Source organism: Spea bombifrons, chromosome 5 (assembly GCF_027358695.1).
Source record: "Spea bombifrons isolate aSpeBom1 chromosome 5, aSpeBom1.2.pri, whole genome shotgun sequence".
Classification (NCBI taxonomy): domain Eukaryota; kingdom Metazoa; phylum Chordata; class Amphibia; order Anura; family Pelobatidae; genus Spea; species Spea bombifrons.
In genome coordinates this window covers 76,959,852-76,980,214 of record NC_071091.1, presented here as the reverse complement: position 1 = coordinate 76,980,214, position 20,363 = coordinate 76,959,852, and the positions used below count along the sequence as shown (strand labels likewise).

At 38.2% G+C, this 20,363-nt stretch overlaps 1 protein-coding gene across 1 annotated transcript in view; it reads right to left on the bottom strand.

Annotated features, from left to right (window-relative positions):
- The window catches only part of LOC128497709 (laminin subunit alpha-1-like), a 46,836-nt gene that overhangs the window by 14,932 nt on the left and 11,541 nt on the right, over window positions 1–20,363 (bottom strand). The window contains 24 exon segments of the mRNA XM_053467870.1: window positions 153–303; window positions 758–891; window positions 1,494–1,637; window positions 2,212–2,366; window positions 3,433–3,615; window positions 5,417–5,533; window positions 6,116–6,189; window positions 7,456–7,617; window positions 7,963–8,126; window positions 8,208–8,324; window positions 8,556–8,766; window positions 9,161–9,320; window positions 11,094–11,205; window positions 11,907–12,005; window positions 13,369–13,511; window positions 14,265–14,458; window positions 14,902–14,988; window positions 15,767–15,888; window positions 17,474–17,611; window positions 17,702–17,822; window positions 17,959–18,080; window positions 18,453–18,805; window positions 19,186–19,333; window positions 20,070–20,306. Of these exon segments, the coding sequence (XP_053323845.1) occupies window positions 153–303; window positions 758–891; window positions 1,494–1,637; window positions 2,212–2,366; window positions 3,433–3,615; window positions 5,417–5,533; window positions 6,116–6,189; window positions 7,456–7,617; window positions 7,963–8,126; window positions 8,208–8,324; window positions 8,556–8,766; window positions 9,161–9,320; window positions 11,094–11,205; window positions 11,907–12,005; window positions 13,369–13,511; window positions 14,265–14,458; window positions 14,902–14,988; window positions 15,767–15,888; window positions 17,474–17,611; window positions 17,702–17,822; window positions 17,959–18,080; window positions 18,453–18,805; window positions 19,186–19,333; window positions 20,070–20,306 (3,648 nt within the window).

Sequence of the window (20,363 nt, the reverse complement as noted above, 5' to 3'; positions counted from 1 at the left end):
CAACGGTGCAAGAAGACCAAATTATGGAGCTTGAGTCTATAATATGATTAATCATTTTTTTTTTCTATATTGTAGGTTTAACCATGTCTACAATTATTATAGGTAACAAATAAGTTCATGCTCAAAAAATGCATTTCATCTGGGAAATATACCTGTAATTGTCCTCCTATTCCCCCAACAAACATCAATGTTGAGTTATCGATGTGGAGTATGGATGATGTACCAGGTGAAGATGACATTTTGGCTGTGGGCTTCTGAGAAGTGCCAATTTCTTCCACAGTCAATGAACCTGATTTACCAAACCTGTGAAGATGAACCATGGATGTTATAGCTAATGATACTACAATATCATATTTGTATAACCAACTCTCTCAACTAATTAGTTTTTGTTGTCTTTGTGTCTATCTAACTAAACGCATACATACACTGATCCTGTATAAAATGTTATAAAGTGTTTTTTTCAACCTGGAAGGAACATCTCAGTAATTGGTACTGAATTTATTTATCAGAGAAGGTCAACTATATTAATTTACGTCTCAGCGAAATTACTTTTTGATAAAAGATAAAGTACCAGAACACAAAGGAATTACATCAAAGTATAGAGTGGAAAATGTGGGGTTCAAGTTTGAAGATATTTTTTGGTGGTCAGTAAGTACAGTAAATGAACTCTTGTAGAAATCGTCACACTAAAGAACAAATCATTAAAATCCTGTACAATTGCCATATGTTTTACTGGTCACATCAAAATAAGCTTTACCTTGTTGCGTGTATTTTATGCCACTTGTTATTGTTTATCTGGATATCAGGTTCTTCGAGCCTTACAGATCCTGCGCCCAGGTCCCAAAGGAAGGAAACCTTGCCTTTCAGCATTTCTACCGCCATGAAGTCAGCCTGCAAAAAAACAAAATAAATGATCAATGTGCTAATAAAGCCCCATTTTTCAAATGCTGTAATTTCATTAACATTATGACTAGAAGTTTTATTAATAATAAAATCCTTTTCACTGTGTAATAATTCCCTGGAATATCTGTCTTCTGTATGTTCATATATACGATTACTTTAGTTGCATACTGTAGATCAAAATGACTTCAAAACTTTTGTAGCCGCTTTCATGTTCAGTGTCCAGGTAAACGCCAGGTGAATGCACAACTCATACAGAACTGAATAAAGACTCAACTCAATGGGAGAACAACTCGTAGGAAACTTTTAGCCCCCAAGTTATTGATAGTCGAACATTTCTTGGAAACGTTGATTTGAGTATCTATGGCACATAATGGAGTCTGAAGCTTAGAAGTATCCCAATGCAAGAAGGGCCAGACATTGCAAGTTTCTCCACAAGGGCAAATTTGCACTTTAAACCTCTAAGCGAATGACTGTAGAGGGACACGATCTTTTCTTAGTAAATGTTCTTCAAATTTCTCTTTACTGCATGATACATCTGGCATTGAAATGGCTTTTTGTCAACAAATGCATGAAACATTAAAGTCACTCACTTTCGTGCTGCTGCCCAGGTAGAAAAGCAGGTTGTCCGGCTCGCCGGTCTTAACATTAAGAGTTAGAGTGCTGAAATGTGTAGAATAGAGCTCTGGGTGGTAAGAGCGTACACAATCTCTGTCGGCTGAAACAGCCACTTTAATCTGAAAAAATAGAAAACAATTTATTATTAATATCGAAAAACAATTGCTCGTTCAGTGCTATGTGCTGTAGAGTGCTTTATAGCTAAATTATATAGACTATTAACAGGCCATGCCAACACCACAGCTACTTATCAAACTTATTTTATGTCAGGGTCTCTCTCCTTAAAGTGGTACTGCTGTCTCTCTTAGATAAACTAAAAGGCAGTTATCTGTAGTGAGCTGTCTATGGTACGCAAGGGAACAGTATCCTCAATCAGTGAAATGGAAAGTGGACCAGAACCAATATTGAAATAATTCATCTATAAATCCAATTTTTGTTGCAAAGAAATGTTTGGGTTTAAAAAATATGATATGTTTTTAGATATGTGTTTTTCTTGGAAATCCGCTTCCACTTGTATGGTAACTGATTCTATTAAAAATAGCGCCTCTTTTAACCATCGAAAGGGGTTGTTTTTATGGTACTGAGATCATTATTCTAAATAAGCCTTATACTATCTATGGCTGACTAAGAAGTCATCAGTAAAAGGTAATAGTTGAAACTCTCTTTTTTCCGTAACACTTTTATCACACTTACCGATGCGGCCTGTTTACGGGCCTGACTAATAAGCTCTTTAATTTCAGATAGATTTCTGCTTAGGTTTTCCTCAAGCAATTTCAAGGGTTTCAGTCTATCCAATAAAATGTTGGCCTGTGTTTCCACTTCTTTAATTCTGCTTTCCACTGTTACCGCTGGTGAAACACAACATATTTAGGAGCTTGCACATACAGTATACATAAAAACATTAACATAGGTGAACCTAATACTCGGGCGCGTTGTGTGTTCTTAGCATGGCCTTTGTCACGAAGAAAAGTCCTACTACCGGAAACCAAGCGGCAGCTAGCCAGTTCTGCCAGTGCCTACCCGACAGCCGTCTGCAGTGCAGTCCCATCGGGCTGCAGGCAAATTTGTGATGCGCACTAGAGGGCCAACCTGTGCCGCGCAACAAGAGGCATCCCTGCGATGGATTTAAAAACCCGGAACTGCTATTAAGAAGCACCCTATTGTGTTCCTGTTACACGTATCAGGAGAATCTGCTCCAGAAAGTTCTGTTGACTCTCTGGCTTGCGATTTTGTACCTTGCTGACATTATCTGCGTCCCAAACCCAGCTATCCCGACTACCTGCGCTGTGTACCAACCTTGGCTTTTTCTGACTACTTGTTTATTATAACATACCCAGCGCTGGCTACTATCTGACCTGGCATTCTGTGGTACCTGTCCTGAGTACCTACCTGAGGCATTAAGTAGACAGGTATTCTGTACCTCCAGCAAGTGCTACATATGACTCTTCCTATATATATTATATATTATACACCTCCACACTATTTTGATCACCAAAGTCCCTGTCTTCTTATTTTGGGGCTCAACCTCTTGAGGCTGAAGGCTGAAGGCTCTATCAGGCTGAAGAACTGTGGTGTGTACGCTTCTGGTTCACAGCAGTTGTGACAGCTCTTCGGGGGGGGGGAGACCATGAGCTGGTAGTCAAGCTGAAAATGGGGTCCCTTATTTCAGGAAATTTAGAATTTGACAGTAGATAAGAGATATTTGGTCAGTTTAGTCTCCAGAGTTTGAGATGACTCAATAAGCCTGGCCAAGCTCTGCTTTGGCTCTTGCTCGGGCTTTACAGAGCAGATAAAAAAAATGAACAGCATATTAAACCTCTTCCACAACGATTGTACATTCTATGCCAAAGTATTCCGTGCACCCTATATTTTTGCAGAAAAGTATCGGCGAGTGCATTAATGCAGGAAACATACCCGTCTTGGATGAGTCCGCTAGAAGCTCGTTGATTTTCCGCAGCGTGTCATTGACTTTGGACAGCGCAGAGGACGCAGTTAACACCTTTTGGTTGAAGTTCGTGATATGGTTTAAAGTGCCAGCTGCACTGACATTGGCAGACAAGGCAAGCTCTTTAGCATCTTGTAGTTTCTCACTGGTATCTGTTCCAGGGTAGATAAAGCAAATTATGAACTTTTTCGCTTTGAAAAGTGAAGTTGAAAAATTGAGAAAAGGGAAAACATTTCTAAGAAAAAGTACATATAAAGAGGCTGTTATTGAAACCTGAATTAAGGGGTGGTTCTCAATTTAGGACACAAAATCCCAATGAGGATTATTCTTATGAGGAATGAATGCAGACTAGATTTTAATACTAACCCCACACTAAATTACTCACAGACATTAATGTGGCTCCTGCAGGGGAGGGCCGGCAGCCTAAGGCCTGGGGGGCAAGTCAAGTGAAGTGGCTCCGCCCCCTCGCACTCACCTTTCACCCCTCACGCTGCTCCCATCACTATGCGGCCATCAGACTGCTGGAAAACTGATCTAAACAGCCGCTGGGTGCTGATGCCACCGGCCAGAGCTACTTTAATCCTTTTTTTTTTTATTTATTTAATACACCGGATCGGCTTGCCATATTAAAAATAAATAAATAAAGTATTAAAGTAGCGCCGGCTGGCAGCATCAGCACCCAGCGGCCATTTAAATTCGATTTCCAACAATCTGATGGCCGCATAGTGATGGGAGCAGCGTGAGGGGTGAAAGGTGAGTGCGAGGGGGCGGAGCTTTCACCCCTCACGCTGCTCCCATCACTTGGCGGCCGTTGCATACGGCCGCTGGGTGCTGATGCCGCCGGCCGGCGCTGCTTTAATACTTTTTTTTTCATTTAATAGCCGATCCGGCTTGCCATATTAAATTTAAAAAAAAAAAAGTATTAAAGTAGCGCCGGCCGGCGGCATCAGCACCCAGCGGCCGTTTAGATTAGATTTCGGGCGGCCTGGGGGGCAATTGCCCCCCGGCCCAGCCCGCCCCTGGGCTCCTGCCCTGTTGGGGATGTGGATACGCAGTTATTGTTTTGCAAGAAATAAAAGCATGGGCTTGGAAGCTCAGAGGTTATTTCAGAAATTATGCTTCTCAACATTTCAAAAGGCAAAAGAAGGACACATTTTTGTTAGGAGCACGGTTACAGCCTTTTAGTGTGTATCGAAACATATTCACAGCATTTAATGACTTATTTTGTCAGAAAATCACACTGAACAGCCATTAACAGGTAAGCAGGCCTCGCTCTCAGGAGGAAGTCTAGGCATTGTATGTCTGAACTGAATCAATAATTAAAGCTTCTGTTCCAGCAATATGTTTAGCAAATAAATCTTAGGAGACCTTTCTTTTTTTTTTTGGCAGTCTCATCACATTTTCAGTTTCTGAAGCATAGCAATGTCTCATTAATGACATAAGCGTGATGTCATCATTACTGTATTCATTACGTTGTCATCACAAAACCATACATTTCTTCTTTTAGAGTCTTTTCAAATATATATAATGTCTGAGAACTTGCGGAACCTCCCTTTTAAATGCAGTGTTCCACCTACTCTAATGAATATGCCCAAGAAATAATTATTTAATACTGTATATGTTGTTTCCAGGAACATAGGCAACCAAAAAGCAGACACTAATAGATTCTTGCTATAAAAACTGAAAAAAAGTTTTGTTTTATAGGTAAAGAAGATACCTTTTACACTAGGATAAAATTCAGCTTTGTTTTGTTAATGCCCATTTGGAATGAACAGAGGATTATGCTGAGATGGTCAGGAATTAAACCGAAGCAAATCATTTATGTGTTTCTATTGTGCACCTGTACAAAGACTCTTTTGTCTGCATTTCCATCAAAGATGCACATTTTTATTAGTGAAAGTACGATTTGTAGGTACAGCTAGAAGTAAATGAATACGCCTTAATGCTACTTACCATTTGGTAAATTTCTCAGAGCCAGAAGCTGTTCACTTATTTGACGTGTAAATGCATGAGTGCGTTTTTGTATTGTATCTGCTTTTGTTTTCAGATCGTTCAAATCAGACACAAGACCTATGGGAACGAACAAAAGAGTTTGAGAAGATTACCAATTTAAATATCTGAAAGGAAGAACTGTCAATGACAAACAAGTGTCGGGCATAAGAAATTGGATTTTTATTTTTCTCAGTAGGTGTTTCTGCTCTGTCTGATGATGGTAACTTCACGTTGTCATACTGAAGTGTCATTTGATTACAGTGCGGATGCCACGTAACCTTTCAGCTTCCATTTTTTGTTTAAAACATCCAAAATGACACAGAATCACTGAAATAAACAGTAATCTATTTGTATGCAGGCCTGGACTGGCCAACTGGCAAACCGGGTAAATGCCTTGTGGGCCAGTGCCAGATGGCGCTGGTCACTTACCTTTACTGTCGTAGATCTGGCTGCCAGCTGGACACACGAAGCTGGACACTGCAGAGGTATAGGAGTGTGGCATGCGTCCTCATATAACCATTCTTTTATTGGATCAAATAAGAATGTCTATCATTGGGGTCTATAAAAGTAGCTAATACTCCTAAAGTCATGTAAAGCTATGGTACTGACAAAAATATAGTATAATATGGTACGAAACTATCAAAGTTCCCAGACCCTTACCTTCCGTGCTAAGACTTAAATTTTTGGCCTCATTCAGAAGTTGTGTGCTGAACTTCATAGAATTTTTGGTGCAACTTGTAAAGATCCATTTGCCCCTGAAACCTTTTAAAAGAAAACATATCGTTATCAGATTTTTTAAATGATGTAATAAGTCAAAAATGATTTGTGTTTGTTTGTGTTCTTAGAGTAAAAGTTGTAGTTTCAGTGCTATACCTGCAGTGATAAAATGTTAACCATGGTCAGTAAGGTAGGTTGGGGAATTAAGCTCAAGTCAGGTGGTATATATTGTCTGTCATTTACACATTTATCAAGTGCTATTAAAGAAAATAACTGCATTATATCTTAATATTTGGTCAAGGATGCCATTTGTTGGCACCATACATATTTTAATATGAACGCTATAAGGACAAATCAAATGGACAATTAAAAAAAACTGGTTATAGGCAACACTATGATGTAGGCATTGGATAACTACTTAAAACTAAGCACAGCAGAAACAGTCCCAATATAAAATGTTGCATTTAGAACAAAATGAGTTCTAGGATATGGTCCTTTTTCAAAAAGTTATCTACATGTTTGGGGGTCCATAAACCTGAGATCCAATAAGCTTTTTGCATTGTTGTGATGTGAAGGACAAAATATATTCTAACACTAAGCAAATAGAGGTCTGGAAAGTGATGGGATGTTGATGCTTTCACATAACACTGGAGATCTAAGTTATTATTTTACTTTAAGGAGAATTTTGTTTGTGACCAGATGCATTCTATAGTTCTTCTCTAGGTTTCGTGTATGATTTCTGTCATTGTAAGACACATTTTCTGGGCTAATTTATTACAGGGGTACCTGGCCAGGGAAGCCACTACTTATCAGACACTATGGATTAGTTGGGTTTTTTTGCCAGTTAACTAAACTATACATTAGTGCTTACTTTTTAGGTCTAAAACCTTAGGCGCCATATCATATAGTTCATAGGGTTAACTGATGAAAATTATACAACCTAAAAATGAACTAGCAATTCTTACTGATCTTAAGTAACAGTGAGTGGACATTACTAGTGACATTATTTCCAATAAACATTAATCAATCTAGTTAATATAATAATCTGAAAAATAAAAACCCACGTTCTAATAAAATGTGCTTAATCTTTGATACTGTACTGGAGAGTGTTGGCTATAGAAGGTGTACCGTAACCTAAATTTTGTATATTTTTTAGCATATGGATGTCATTAGGATACAAGTCTATTAAGAGTGTTAATACAATTGTCTATTAAAATGTCATTGTGGATTGATAACACTAACAGTAATCTTTTTACCATTCCATGTTCTTTAGACCTATGCACCTGCCGCTCTTTGAAGACCTTACCATTGCCAGGACTCCTGTAACTGTGTGGTTACACTGTTCTGCAAGAACCTCTGATTGCTCAATCATATTTTTGATATCTGTGTGAGAGTGGATCGCACTGGTGGCATTCAAAGAGGCATTCCTTACATCTAAAAGAGAACTGGGAACACACAAAAAAAGATATATTATTATATTGTCCCTTTAAAATATGATGTTTTTGCTGAAAAGATTTTGTAGCAAAATGAGTTAAAAAAAATCACATCATCAAATGCTACAACTAAGGTTTACAGCTTTAAATAGCAGATGTGTTGTTCTGCTTATGCATTTGTTTTAATAAAATAATCACATCTTCTTCTACTACCCAGCTTGTAGCAATTTAGATTTGACTTCCATTTAACTTAATACCGTGACAAAACCAAGGTAGATGGCAATGCTGACTTATATGAATATGACTGAACTGGATGAATTAATAACTACATTTTGGTATTAACACTGCTATGTTTACCTATTTAGAGAAGCAGAAAGTTTGTGTAGTTCAGCTGCATAATCTTCTGCCTTATAGACCATGTCAAGTGCGTCTCTTTTGGCCATCTGCATTACCAGACGATCTACATGGTGTCTCAGTTTAGAATTCCAAAGAAGAAGCTCCTCTTGGTGGGTCTCCAAAACCTATGGACAACATTACAACATTAAATCCACATTAAATGACTCTCTATGGTCCAATTGATTCAGTGACACCTGGATACATACAGATGTAGCATTAATGGTGTCCTCTGCAAGCAAAACTGCATCATCCACCAGCCCAAGACCTTCCTCAATCAACAACACAGAACGGTTCTTATTTTCCTGAAGGTCGTGTTTTTTTGTCTGTAAGGGAAAATAAATAAAAATACATTCCGCTAAAATTATTTTGATTGTTCCTTATGATTTTTTTTAGTTATCCATGGGTCAACTTTCATACTTGCAGCCCCTAGGACTAATGCAGAGTTCCCCCGGGATGCAAAGATGTTTCAAACGTAAAAGTATTTTTTTAACCTTGATCAATTGTTTTACCACATTAATAGGTAATTACAAACATAAATTCTGAAACTCACTTACCCTCAAATCAGCCAGATTTCTTTGTATAATGACCAGCAGATCGTTGGTGTTGTTGGTGTTTGCAGATGCCACATACAGCAAATCCTCCGCTGCCAGTAGTTTGTTGTTACGTTGTGCGAGGGCATTTTCAAGACTATTTTTTAACTTTGTTAAATCTTGGTGTGGCTTCTCATATTCTTTCTCAACTCTGTGTAGATAGCCTTCTGATACTCTGATAAATCATAAAAGGAAAAAAACTACTCAGATAAAAGTAAATACCGCTATTGGTTCGGGTCTGGTACTCTCTGCAGAATTCACCTTTAGTCTAACTTCTTGTGTTCTTGTGACAGGCGGTATAAAAAAATAAGGAAAAGGGCAACTCATTTTAAAAGTGTGTTTTAATTTATATAGATATATTTGATTTAGCAATTCCTTTTTTCCCTGTGAACATCTAATAAACAAAACAAATATATGTACGTATAATAATAATATAAAATGTATACGTACTAACATGTATACTAATATATATATATATATATATATATATATATACACATACACACATACATATACATACACACATACATATATATATTTCGCAAAAACAAGAAAATAAAAGCGCTTACTTGAGGGTTTTGGTAGCATCTTGACTTTGATCATTAAAATATTTCGACCTCATAGAACTGAGCATTAAGGAGACATCATCCTCATAATTTAATTGCAAATTGTCAGAGAGCTGTGTATCAATGCTCGTCTCATTTAGGCTTTCGACCACTTCCACCAATACTGCAAGAAAGATAGGTTAATAGCTCATTTAGAAAGCTCCCAAACACTAGAAACGACAGATCTGGCCACATAGTCAAATTAGGCAGCTGTCTAGTATGCTGAGTTGGTAGGGGTGCCACTCTCTATATATACCGTATATTCCGGCGTATAAGACGACCGGGCGTATAAGACGACCCCCAACTTTTACAGTTCAAATATAGAGTTTGGACTATACTCGCCGTATAAGACTACCCCTCTACCCAGCATACAACAACCAGCCAATCACGGCAAGCAATGTACCTTACCGGTGATTTGCTGGTTGATTTGCTGACATATACATACATGCACTGCCCTTACACACACACACACACACACACATATATATAATATATATATATGTGTATATATATATATATATGTGTGTGTATATATATGTGTGTGAATATATATATATGTGTGTGTATATATATATCTACACATATGCCTGTCCATACATACACATTTATACACTGCCCTCACCACACACCCCTGCCTTTACACACATGTATATGTATATGTATATATACACACACACGTATGTATATATATATATATATATATATATATATATACATACATACATACATCAGTGTGTGTGTATATATATTATATATAAATATATATATATATATATATATATATATATATATACAAAGTCCAAAATCAACAATTGCACACCAATCACCACTTTTTTAGCCCGGTGCCAAGTAGCTGCAACAGCAAATCTTATAATATCAAAAAAATCGTTACCGGCACTCCAGGGACTTCTTTAAATAATCACTCCAGAAACAGCAGTTTTCTAATCAACGTTTCAGTCTGTTTATTAGACTTTCATCAGGACACGTGTGTGTGTGTGTGTGTGTGTGTATATATACACACACCAGCTTACAAATACACTGACCATATCACACCAACATACATACACTGCACTCACACCCCTTTCTCCCCATCTCTTACCTTATCTTCTGTCTTCTTTCTTCCATCCAGTTGTGGGAGCGCGAGGTCTGGCACTTCAGACCTCGGCTTCCCTGCTCCCTCATCACTACGCGCCGGCAATTGATGCCGAGCGCCGGGACATGACGTCATCCCCAGGCTCGGCATCAATAGCCGACACGTAGTGATTAGAGAGCAGGGAAGCCGAGGTCTGAAGTGCCAGACCTCGAGCTCCCTAATGTCGGGCTAGTTAGAGGGAGGTCGTGATCTCCCCAACCAGCCCTGCTGATCAGGGCTAGTTGGGGAGATCACGATCTTGCACCTACCTCGGCGCGGCCCTGAAGACCGGCCCAGGGGAGGCGGCTTCTTCACTCGCCCCTCCCCTAGAGATTGGTGGCTTCGTGGGAACCTCCGGCTTGGTAAGTACCCGGTGGTTGCATTTCTTAGGGGTTTCTAAGTTAGTACCCGGCGTATAAGACGACCCCCCACTTTTAAGAAGATTTTCTGGGGTTAAAAAGTCGTCTTATACGCCGGTATATACAGTATGTTTTTTTTTACAAAGAAAGTATACATGTAGCACTTAATTTACCATGGGTGCTAGAAGTCCTATAGTTGTCCATGTATGCTATCAACCTCAGTACTAGAAGAAAGTCTGCGTTGATTTAAATAACTATTTAAAGTTAATAAAGTACGCGCAAAAAGGAAGAACTGCCCTTATATCGCCAAACAACTTCTATCTTTGACAACCAGATAATTGCTGGATAGGTATCTGTAGTTCAACAACTGTTGGGGATAACCCCATTTAAATGGCAATAAATGTACCTTGAATAGTCGTTTGCATTTTGTCAATAAAGCCGATTAACTCTTGAGTCTTATTCAGAGTTCTGATGGTGGCATTGTTCAGTGCTTCTCCATCACCTATCACCTGCTCCATCTTAGGGAAAAGTAAACATGTATGATTTAGATTTTTTAAAATGCAAAACAAATTACATTTAAGTTGTAGAACAATGAGCAATGTATAGATCATTTTGAACCATTTAATAATATCACTGAATCTTAAACGCTCCAAAGCACCTGTATGTAATAAAATATTTTACATAATTAACCTAATTTTAATTGATCTCGCAGGATAGATATACGAATTTCATAAAGCAAAAAAAAAGAAATACTACAGTGCCCTGAAAAGGTATTTATTGTAATTATGTCTGTGTGTGTCTAGTGAAATTAAACCCAATTATCTATTATATTTGGTTAATTGGTTTAGTATCTAAGGGGGCAAGGGTCAGATTTTTTTTCCTTCTACAAATGAAAAGATCATTTAAGAACTGCACGTTATCTTTGCCTAATATTAAAATTATTTGGATGATCAAAAAAAAAAAAAAAAAAAATGGTGACAAATATGCAAAAATAGAAATTGGGGGCAATTGCGTTTTTGTAGCACTATATGTATTGACCTTATTGGACACATATGAGGTCTACTTTTTAATATTTGCCTTACTAGATTTTACATTAAGAAATAGACGTAAATAGAATTAAAGCTGTCCAAGGTATAACAAAGCAAACTTCATATTATGGCGATCTTAATAAAAGAGGCACTGTAGGAAAATCAATCTGCAGATTATGGCGTGTACTCACGTGCTGCTCAAGTTGGAGGGTGTCTTTAGACAAAGAACTGAGCTGCTCCATTGTCTTGTCCAGGGATATTATTGGGCTGACTCTTATTGGCACAGACTCCTGAAAAACAATCCAAATTTGTCTAGTTATTGAGAATATTGAGAAACGTGACTTAAAACTACACATTTTACTTGCATAAACCTAGATAAAAATAATGTAAACTTTACTTGGGAATATACCTAACAGATGGAATATACCGTATGTACATATGAAATAAATGAATATGTGTTTTTAGTCAAATACATTTAAAAAATGTAATGATGACATTAACCTGACTGAGAAATATAAGAGATTCCAGAGATGCCATAATAAATGCTCATGGACCTTGGACAGGAATACAAATCAAATCTGTACTTCTCCAGCCTGAACATACATGGATTATTATTATTTATTGTTTTATATAGCACCATCAAATTCCGTAGCGCTGTACAATGGGTGGACAGGACATAACAAGTAGTATATAACATAACAAATTGACTTACAGAGACAACAGGTGAGGAAGGCACTGATCAAACAAATTTACAATCTAGAGATACAAGCCTAAAACATGCAGAAATGTATAAATGGCCAAAGAACAGGGTATTTTATAGATAGATAGATGCTATTTACTTTCAGTTTATTTAATGTGTGACTTTCAACACTTTGTATTATTTTTTTTTTTCCGGGCAGACCTCCAAATAAAGTGATTGCTGTTGATTTAGACTTTAAGAGCTGTTGCGTTTCAGCTATGTGCTCGTAACCTTTCAATAAATCCTGTGAGCCCTTTCCATGAACCTCAATGTTTGTTGTATCTTAATCTCCTATCAACCATCGTTTTTGGCTTTTAAGGCATATTTAAATATGTATTAAAATTATATTTGCATATAATTGCCTCTGGTAATTGGCGAACATCATGCTCTAAGCCGGGACCTGATTACATTACGGAGAGAGCAGCAACTTCATCTACAGATCCAATTTGAACAGTTTCAAGAACATCATAAAGACCCTTTATTAGATTTTATCCAGTTTTCCCCGATCTGGACAGTATCAGCCACGACGGGTCTACAGAGAGCAACTACATTATTTGTACGGAGGGATGGAGGGAAACTTAAAGTAACATAATTAATATTTATTAAAACACGTTCTTATTCACAAAGCTGCCTATGTTATAATATTTCATTTGCAATCTAATGTTGTTGATTAAAATTAAACTAGACCCACATTCTACATATATCTACCATTTCTTCTGGGAGGCTGTTCCACTTATCTGCCACTCTTACAGTAAAGTATAACTTTCTTATAAGTCTATATTACAGATGGATGGATGAAACATGATGAAAGCAAGCGATAGATAGATAGATAGATAGATGATAGATAGATAAATACCTAATCAAATACCGCCATATCTGGTTGAAATATGTGTTATACGTTTTGAGTAAGATACCTTAAAGTGCTTTGTCACATTTTCCAAGTTGAATAGAGTTTGATGAGGTGGTCTACCAATACCGGTCATATTAAAAGAGAAGATGGCCTGGTGCAAACTATCCAAATCATCAAGTAAGGTTCCAGTGCAATCATCATCACAAGCTGGAAATAAAAGAACAAATAAATGGTCAAAGCCATGGACAGGCAGGAAACAGCTTGAGTACTTTATACCCCAGTAGTATTAGATCATTTTATTAGAAGTGGTGTTAAGATATATCTATTAAGAAGTGTTGCATGGATCCTACAATAATAGACTCAACAGGTTCTAAAAAACCCTTTACTTCCAATCAAAGGGCAGCACTACTATGTAGCAGCTTGGCCCGTCACTATGTATTATCACACGCAGGACACCACTGAAACAGGCTTGGGTAAGTTTCCCTGAACGTCTCACATTAATAACGTTATCCCACACAATGAGCACGAAGCATCTAGTAAGAGTTGGTGAAGGAATCGTTAAACAGCATTAAATAACGAGGACACTCTTTACCCGTATCTAATTATAATATGAAATAAAACATATTCAACGGTTTCATATCTTATTATGTTTGGGTCACATGAAGTGCGATTTATTAGGTGCACCACTAGTGGCAAGGGTGACCGCCTAATTTTTGGCTTAGATTGGCCATTGTACCGAAATGTACTTGTTCGTGCCTCTGATCCATCACTTTCCTTGCATTATTAAACTTTTTCGACTATGTGTGTGAACTGGTTCTTTTGACTTATAAGTTGCTCTTATCACAGCGTCATTCCCCGTCCACCCAACTCTATATACCTATGTCAAAGGTCCCTTTCTTCCACTAACAAAATAGCTAGGTTATCGGCACAGTATAGAGTGTACTGATGTGTGTTACTTACATATACATTCTTCTTCCAAAAGAATGTGTCTTAATTCACAAGTATCACAAAGACGGCCAGTTACTCCTGTTTTGCAAATGCACTGGCCGGTTAGCCGATCACATTCATTATTCAATGAGCCGCTTGGGTTGCAGTCACATTTCTGGCAGAAGCCATCAGGCTCATTTGGATTTCCGTAGTAGCCAAGAGAACACCTACATGTTACAAAACATATACAGAATACATTATTAAATACTTTATGTTTGCACCATAACTCCCTTGCATCATAAGTAGCTATTGTTAAAGAAAATGTCAAGTTCTTATTTTAGCGTCTTTTAAATAACTGAACTGGTCCAACTTTTCTAGTGTTTCTGTGAAGCCCAACAGCTTGGCCAACACCGACAACCTGGCTTGTTTCATAGGCTTCAGTGATAAAAGCATTTACAGGAGCCACTGAGTTTAGTGCTCGCCTCAAGCTTTAGGAAAATTGATAGGGTTTTGGTCCAAAAGATGACAGGGTCTTTTGCTGAAGATGGCATAAGCTATTGGGAAAACACAGAAAAGTATGTCTTCTTTGTTGTTTTCAATGTTCGCCCCCCAAAAAAAGAGTAAAAACTGACTGTAATACTCTCTTTTCAATAGCACATATGGTCCTTACCTTTCACAGTATCGCCCTTCATATCCAGGTAGACAGGCATCACAACGGAAATCATTAATACCTTCTAGGACGCATGTGGGGCTAAAACTAGGAACATAAACAGTAAAAGGGAGTTTAAAATGTTTAACAATTCTTCTCACAATTTATAGCGCAGAACTGCATACTGTCATATTAGAGCAGATTTTATTTCTCTATGTTTATATTTTTATACTTAATTTCTCTAATTTGCTAATACAGCATGTAATCAGAGCTATATTACCCTAGTCAGCTTCCAAGGACAGGAGACCTCAGAAGAATGCCAGCTTCAAACGGCCTATTGAGCCCCAGCTAGGAGGTTTAAGAGATCAATCTACTCAACACAGCACATTGTTTTGGGAGAAGGAAGAGGTCTGAACTTCTCCGTCATGCTTCCGCGTGCAACTGAATATTTAGTGCCAGAATATGGTGTCATGCGCAGACATCATCTATCTATATGCAGAGGTGGAGTGGTCAGACAGATCTATACCACCGTAAAGGTAGTCATTCAGACACTTGAACTCTGTATTCCACTGTACAACTTAGTACCCCATTTTCACAAAAGCTTCTAAGTAGGACATTGATGTTAAGCATATATTTTTGGCTCATTTGCAGACGCTTCAAGATGCCTTCTTATGGTTATTTCTCAACAATATAATTGCGGTTTATGATACCATATCATGTTGATTCCAGCATTAATGCTAAGAGGACTAGAAACTGACACCATCAGAAAAGATTCTAAAAAAAGCAATATTAAAACATAAATATCTGATTTGTGGAGTAATGGCAGACAAGGGAGAAGACTGTACACACATTTCAACATAAAATAGGTGTTTAGATGTAAAATTACCTCTGGCTGTTGCCCTTGGGACAAGCACACAATGAGCAATCTGCAATTGACCCAGTTACTTTCCCATAGTAGCCAGGAGCACATAGATGGCAGTGGTCACCAGCTGTATTATCCTGGCAGTCCTGCAACATGACAGCAAACCAACAATCAGCATTGCCTATAACTGGTTGTCGCTGGTAATACACTAATCCTTCACTTAATACTGCAGCAAGGAGGTTCTATAACAATGTACCCACTTTCAGGTAATGATCAGGGAAATTGGTGAAATCTGACAGTATGGTTTTTAGACTGGTCGATGCATGTTATCTATTGCTATAAGGCATATGTTTTTATGAAAGACACTTTTTTGCACTCGGAGATTGATTTTTTTGTTCACTATGCGGTGTTAGACATGTGAGCATAGCTAAATAGTTATGGTATTTTTATGGTATTTTATTAACATGTTGGCCCGCTAATGGCTGTATCTATTGTGAGACTGTGAGCCCCAGGGAGTTGATTGGCATGGCATCTGGGTACAGCTGCTATGCAGATTATACATATGGGTCCCTGGGGTGGAGCAATTGGAGAGCAGGGTGGGCCAATGCTCCATTTCCCCCATTTTGTGGAAATTCCATGCCAGGTTTTCCAGGAGGCAAGAAGTCCACAGGATCCGGTCCGGGATTCCTATGGGGCCGGCATAAGGCACAGGTGCTGGACATTAAAAACCCCTGGAGCCTGATACTCAGAGAGACTGTTGGGGGGAGAGGAAGTTCCCTGTGCTCCCAGGGCAAGGAGAGACCCTGAAGAAGACAATCCCTGAGCCAAGTGAGGCAATACCTGCCTGGACGTTTTGTGTGTTGTCTGGGGGAGGTTTTCCAGAGCCTGGCGTAGCTGGGTCTGGCTGGCAGGTTGAGTTAGTGGGTGATTAGGCTGGTCAGTCTGGACCAGCATAGTTAAGTTAGAGAGGGCTCCAATTGGGAGCTAGGTTTTCTTTTTATGATTTGGTTTTTGGGGTTTAAGCGGTTAAAATAAAGCGCTGTTTTGTTCAAAGCTACTGTTCCTGACTCTGATTGCCCCAGAGGACTGTGCTTAGGACCCCTAAAAGTGACATGTATGGCCCTCATGCTATAGGGTTTGTCACACTATTTTTATTGAATGGGAAATTGGGATTATACAGTAAATTATTGCAAATTATTAAAATATTAACCAACTCTCTGGTGGGGGAGTCGTAGGATAAAATTGTACAACGCCAGTGGGTATTACATGCAATAACATTCACCTTAGTCATCTGGCTTGATCTACTATCATTTAAACTAATATTTAAATGCTCAAACAGACATAACCACAAATGGAAAAATATTTATCTAGATGGTCTAGAGTTACAGTTTTGCACATACATTCAGAATCATACAAAATACCCCTGATTTTACTTATATATAACATAGGTAGACTTGAATAAATGAAAATATTGTTTCAATTGTAAATGTTGACTGACCCCTTCAATGTGAGGCAATATTAAGATATGAAATAATATATAAATACGATGTAAATACTGAAAATATATTATCTCTCAAGGACCCTAAAATTGACAAGTTTTCACCCTAATTTTATTCTAACATTATTTTAATGTTAGTTATTAATGTAATTACAATGTAGAATGCATTATCATAAATGAGACTGAAATGTAATATATCTGGCTGCTTTGAGATCCTGTATAATGTTACATACCATGCATCTGCCAGTATCTGGATCACAGATCTCGCTGTGGTTGCTGCACTGACAGGGGACACAGGGAGGGTTTTGGAAACGTAACCCTAAGATACTGATTTCTGAGAGCTTCTCTCTATAGTATCCAGGTGCACACTCCTAAAGAAAGAAAAAAATGGGGTGAAAAGGGTAAATCCATTGTTTTTGAAACGGCAGAATAAAATTCTACTTTTTGGAAATGCAACCTACCTGACATGAAAGTCCTCTATAACCAGGGGGGCACTCGCAGACCTCAATGAGATGAGCAGCTTCTCGGCCAGAATGCATGTCTGATGCCTCCACCGCAATCTCCATTGATATATTAGAGATCCTAGGAATGTTCAAAAAAAGAGGAAAATAATAGGAATTTAACACAGAATGAACACATTAACTGATGACCTGATGTTTTACAAGCACATAAGTATAACGTGACTGTGATTTATGTACATAATTTACTAAATCTTTACCTGCTTTGTTGTAATCCATATCCATAAGATGCTTTGATTAGAATGTAATCAATGTTGTTTAAAACATACATGAAATCTGATCTTGTTACAGTCTGTTCAGAATCAAAATACCTCCAGTTATTCTGCAAATGACAAGCAAATAAAGGAAACATTCAGTGAAGTTAAATGGTAACCATTACATTGGATTAAACAAAAACACAGTTCCAGAGAAGTTTTGTGATCACAGCATAGACCATTGGATTGCTCACATTTTGCTGTCCTACTCTTTAGAATAATAATGTCTAAAGCATCAGAGACAATGTTCCAAAAGTCTGTACCTTGGCACTGAACATTCAACTAAGAGCCTTAATCCTTAGCAGCATTATGAGTTGGTTACTAAGTAATACATATGTTGGTTTGATGTGGCTCAGTTTTATTTTGCCCAGTTGGTTTTAACTGTGGAGAACTTGAGCAGCTGCTGAGAAGCCAGGCTATTACTTATATACAGTACTTACCTCTGTCATGCTGGCTTGAATCTCCGTTCTCACCGCGTTTCCAGGAGCAGGGGTGTACATAGATATAATCAGTTTGCTGGCGCTCCCACCTTTCATTAAAATCTTCGGCTCAAAATCAGAGGAACCAGAATCTCCCAGAGCATAATAAGTAATGACATATGACAGCATTCCACCGTAGGCCAAAATCTGTGGCCAGATAAATAGAAGATAAAAGTGTAAAACATGGTTTACATTGCCAGACAAAATAAAAAGAATGACTGTTAATGCAACCGCAAACATTAGACCTTTACGGCTCAACAATAAATTTTTATGTTATATTCATATCTTGGAATTCTCTGGGTTTGACCAGGATTCTCCGGGTAAAGCCCCGCTTCCTCGGGTCTTCCAGTCTTTATTTTTGCTTGGCAGGGGGCGGGACTTGGCTATATCCAATCTCCACCCACTTCCTGTTTTCTCCTACCCACTTTGCTTTGACTTCCCTTCTAGCAGGCCCCTATACAAGACCAACCCCGCCTCTATATGTGACTAGCCCCACCCGCCATCAAGGCAAGGCCACAGATATCACATTAATATGACCATTTTACATGTATCAAGTTAAATATTAACTACTGTTCTTACCTTATTATCTAAAAACTGTTGTGGTAATTAGCAATGCTAATTTTAAAACTTTAAATTAGAATAGAATGTATACTTGGTAATGGGATACAGGACAATAAATACAAATATCAGTGACTTACAGGTATGCGGACATAGCCTTCCATTTCGGCACAAAGCTGGGATACTCCAGAACAGAAACAGAGGGAACAGCCCAGTGGATTCTCAGCATGAAGAGCAAAAGTGCCAGCCTTACACTCGTTGCAATAACTTCCAACCACATTGTCCTGTAACAAAACAGGTGTATAAAATCACGTTTTTAAAAGGACAAAAGTACACATCATTTTACACATTTTGCAGATTAGCCATTTGTATAATGTGTTCTAGCTCTGTTACTTAAGCCCAAAATACTAGACAATCACCTAGATTCCTTATCATACTGTCAGTGGAGTTGCATTCATGAATAGCATAATAGATAATTAATCATAAATCATCTGTGCGCCTTTGCACTGTGGATTCTACGGTATCTTGGTCAAAATAAAAGTTTGCTAATGCAACCAGAGAGTTATGTGACAAAAATGGCCCATTGTACCTTAAAATACACATTCCCAATGTGATTGATTGAATTTGGTTGAATCACAATCTATTCCAAAAAGCAGTGGCTAAATCTTGTGGAGGCCAAAAAAGCCTACTTTAAGGGCTAAACATTTTCTCTTTAATGTTTAATACAAAAATTCAATGGATTCTAGCTGAATTGGCTTCAATGGGAGCAGTGCAGGCTGCAGGACATGTGCTCTCGGTGCAGACAGGGGAGAAGGAGTCTGGTTTTGTTACTAAAAACTGCAAAATAATGTACAGTACGTGACAAACTGCACGCAGAAAAAATGCATTGGTTTTACACAGAACATTGTTTTCCCAAGGATGTTTGAAGCTATACAATGTATTATACCATGTTATATTTTTTTTATCAAGTTGTGTTATAAAACACGTGTTGGAGTAATACAGAGAACAGGGTTTATTTACCTTACAAGCACATTGGCCGGTCTCTTCCACGCAGCTGCACACCTTCCGTTCATCATCACACCATGCAGACTGCGTGCCTTCGGGATCACAGTCACAAGAAACGCACTCGGGATATTTCCTATATCCAAACAGGCAGGCGCTGCAGCTCTGTCCACCAAATTCCTTTCTGCAATGGCACTGGCCAGTTGAAAGGTCACACTGGAGGCTGTTGGACCCATCTTTGCTGCAGTTACATTCCTGAAATCAGACAAATACATGACATCTTGACATTTGCAGCATTAATATGATCCTGTT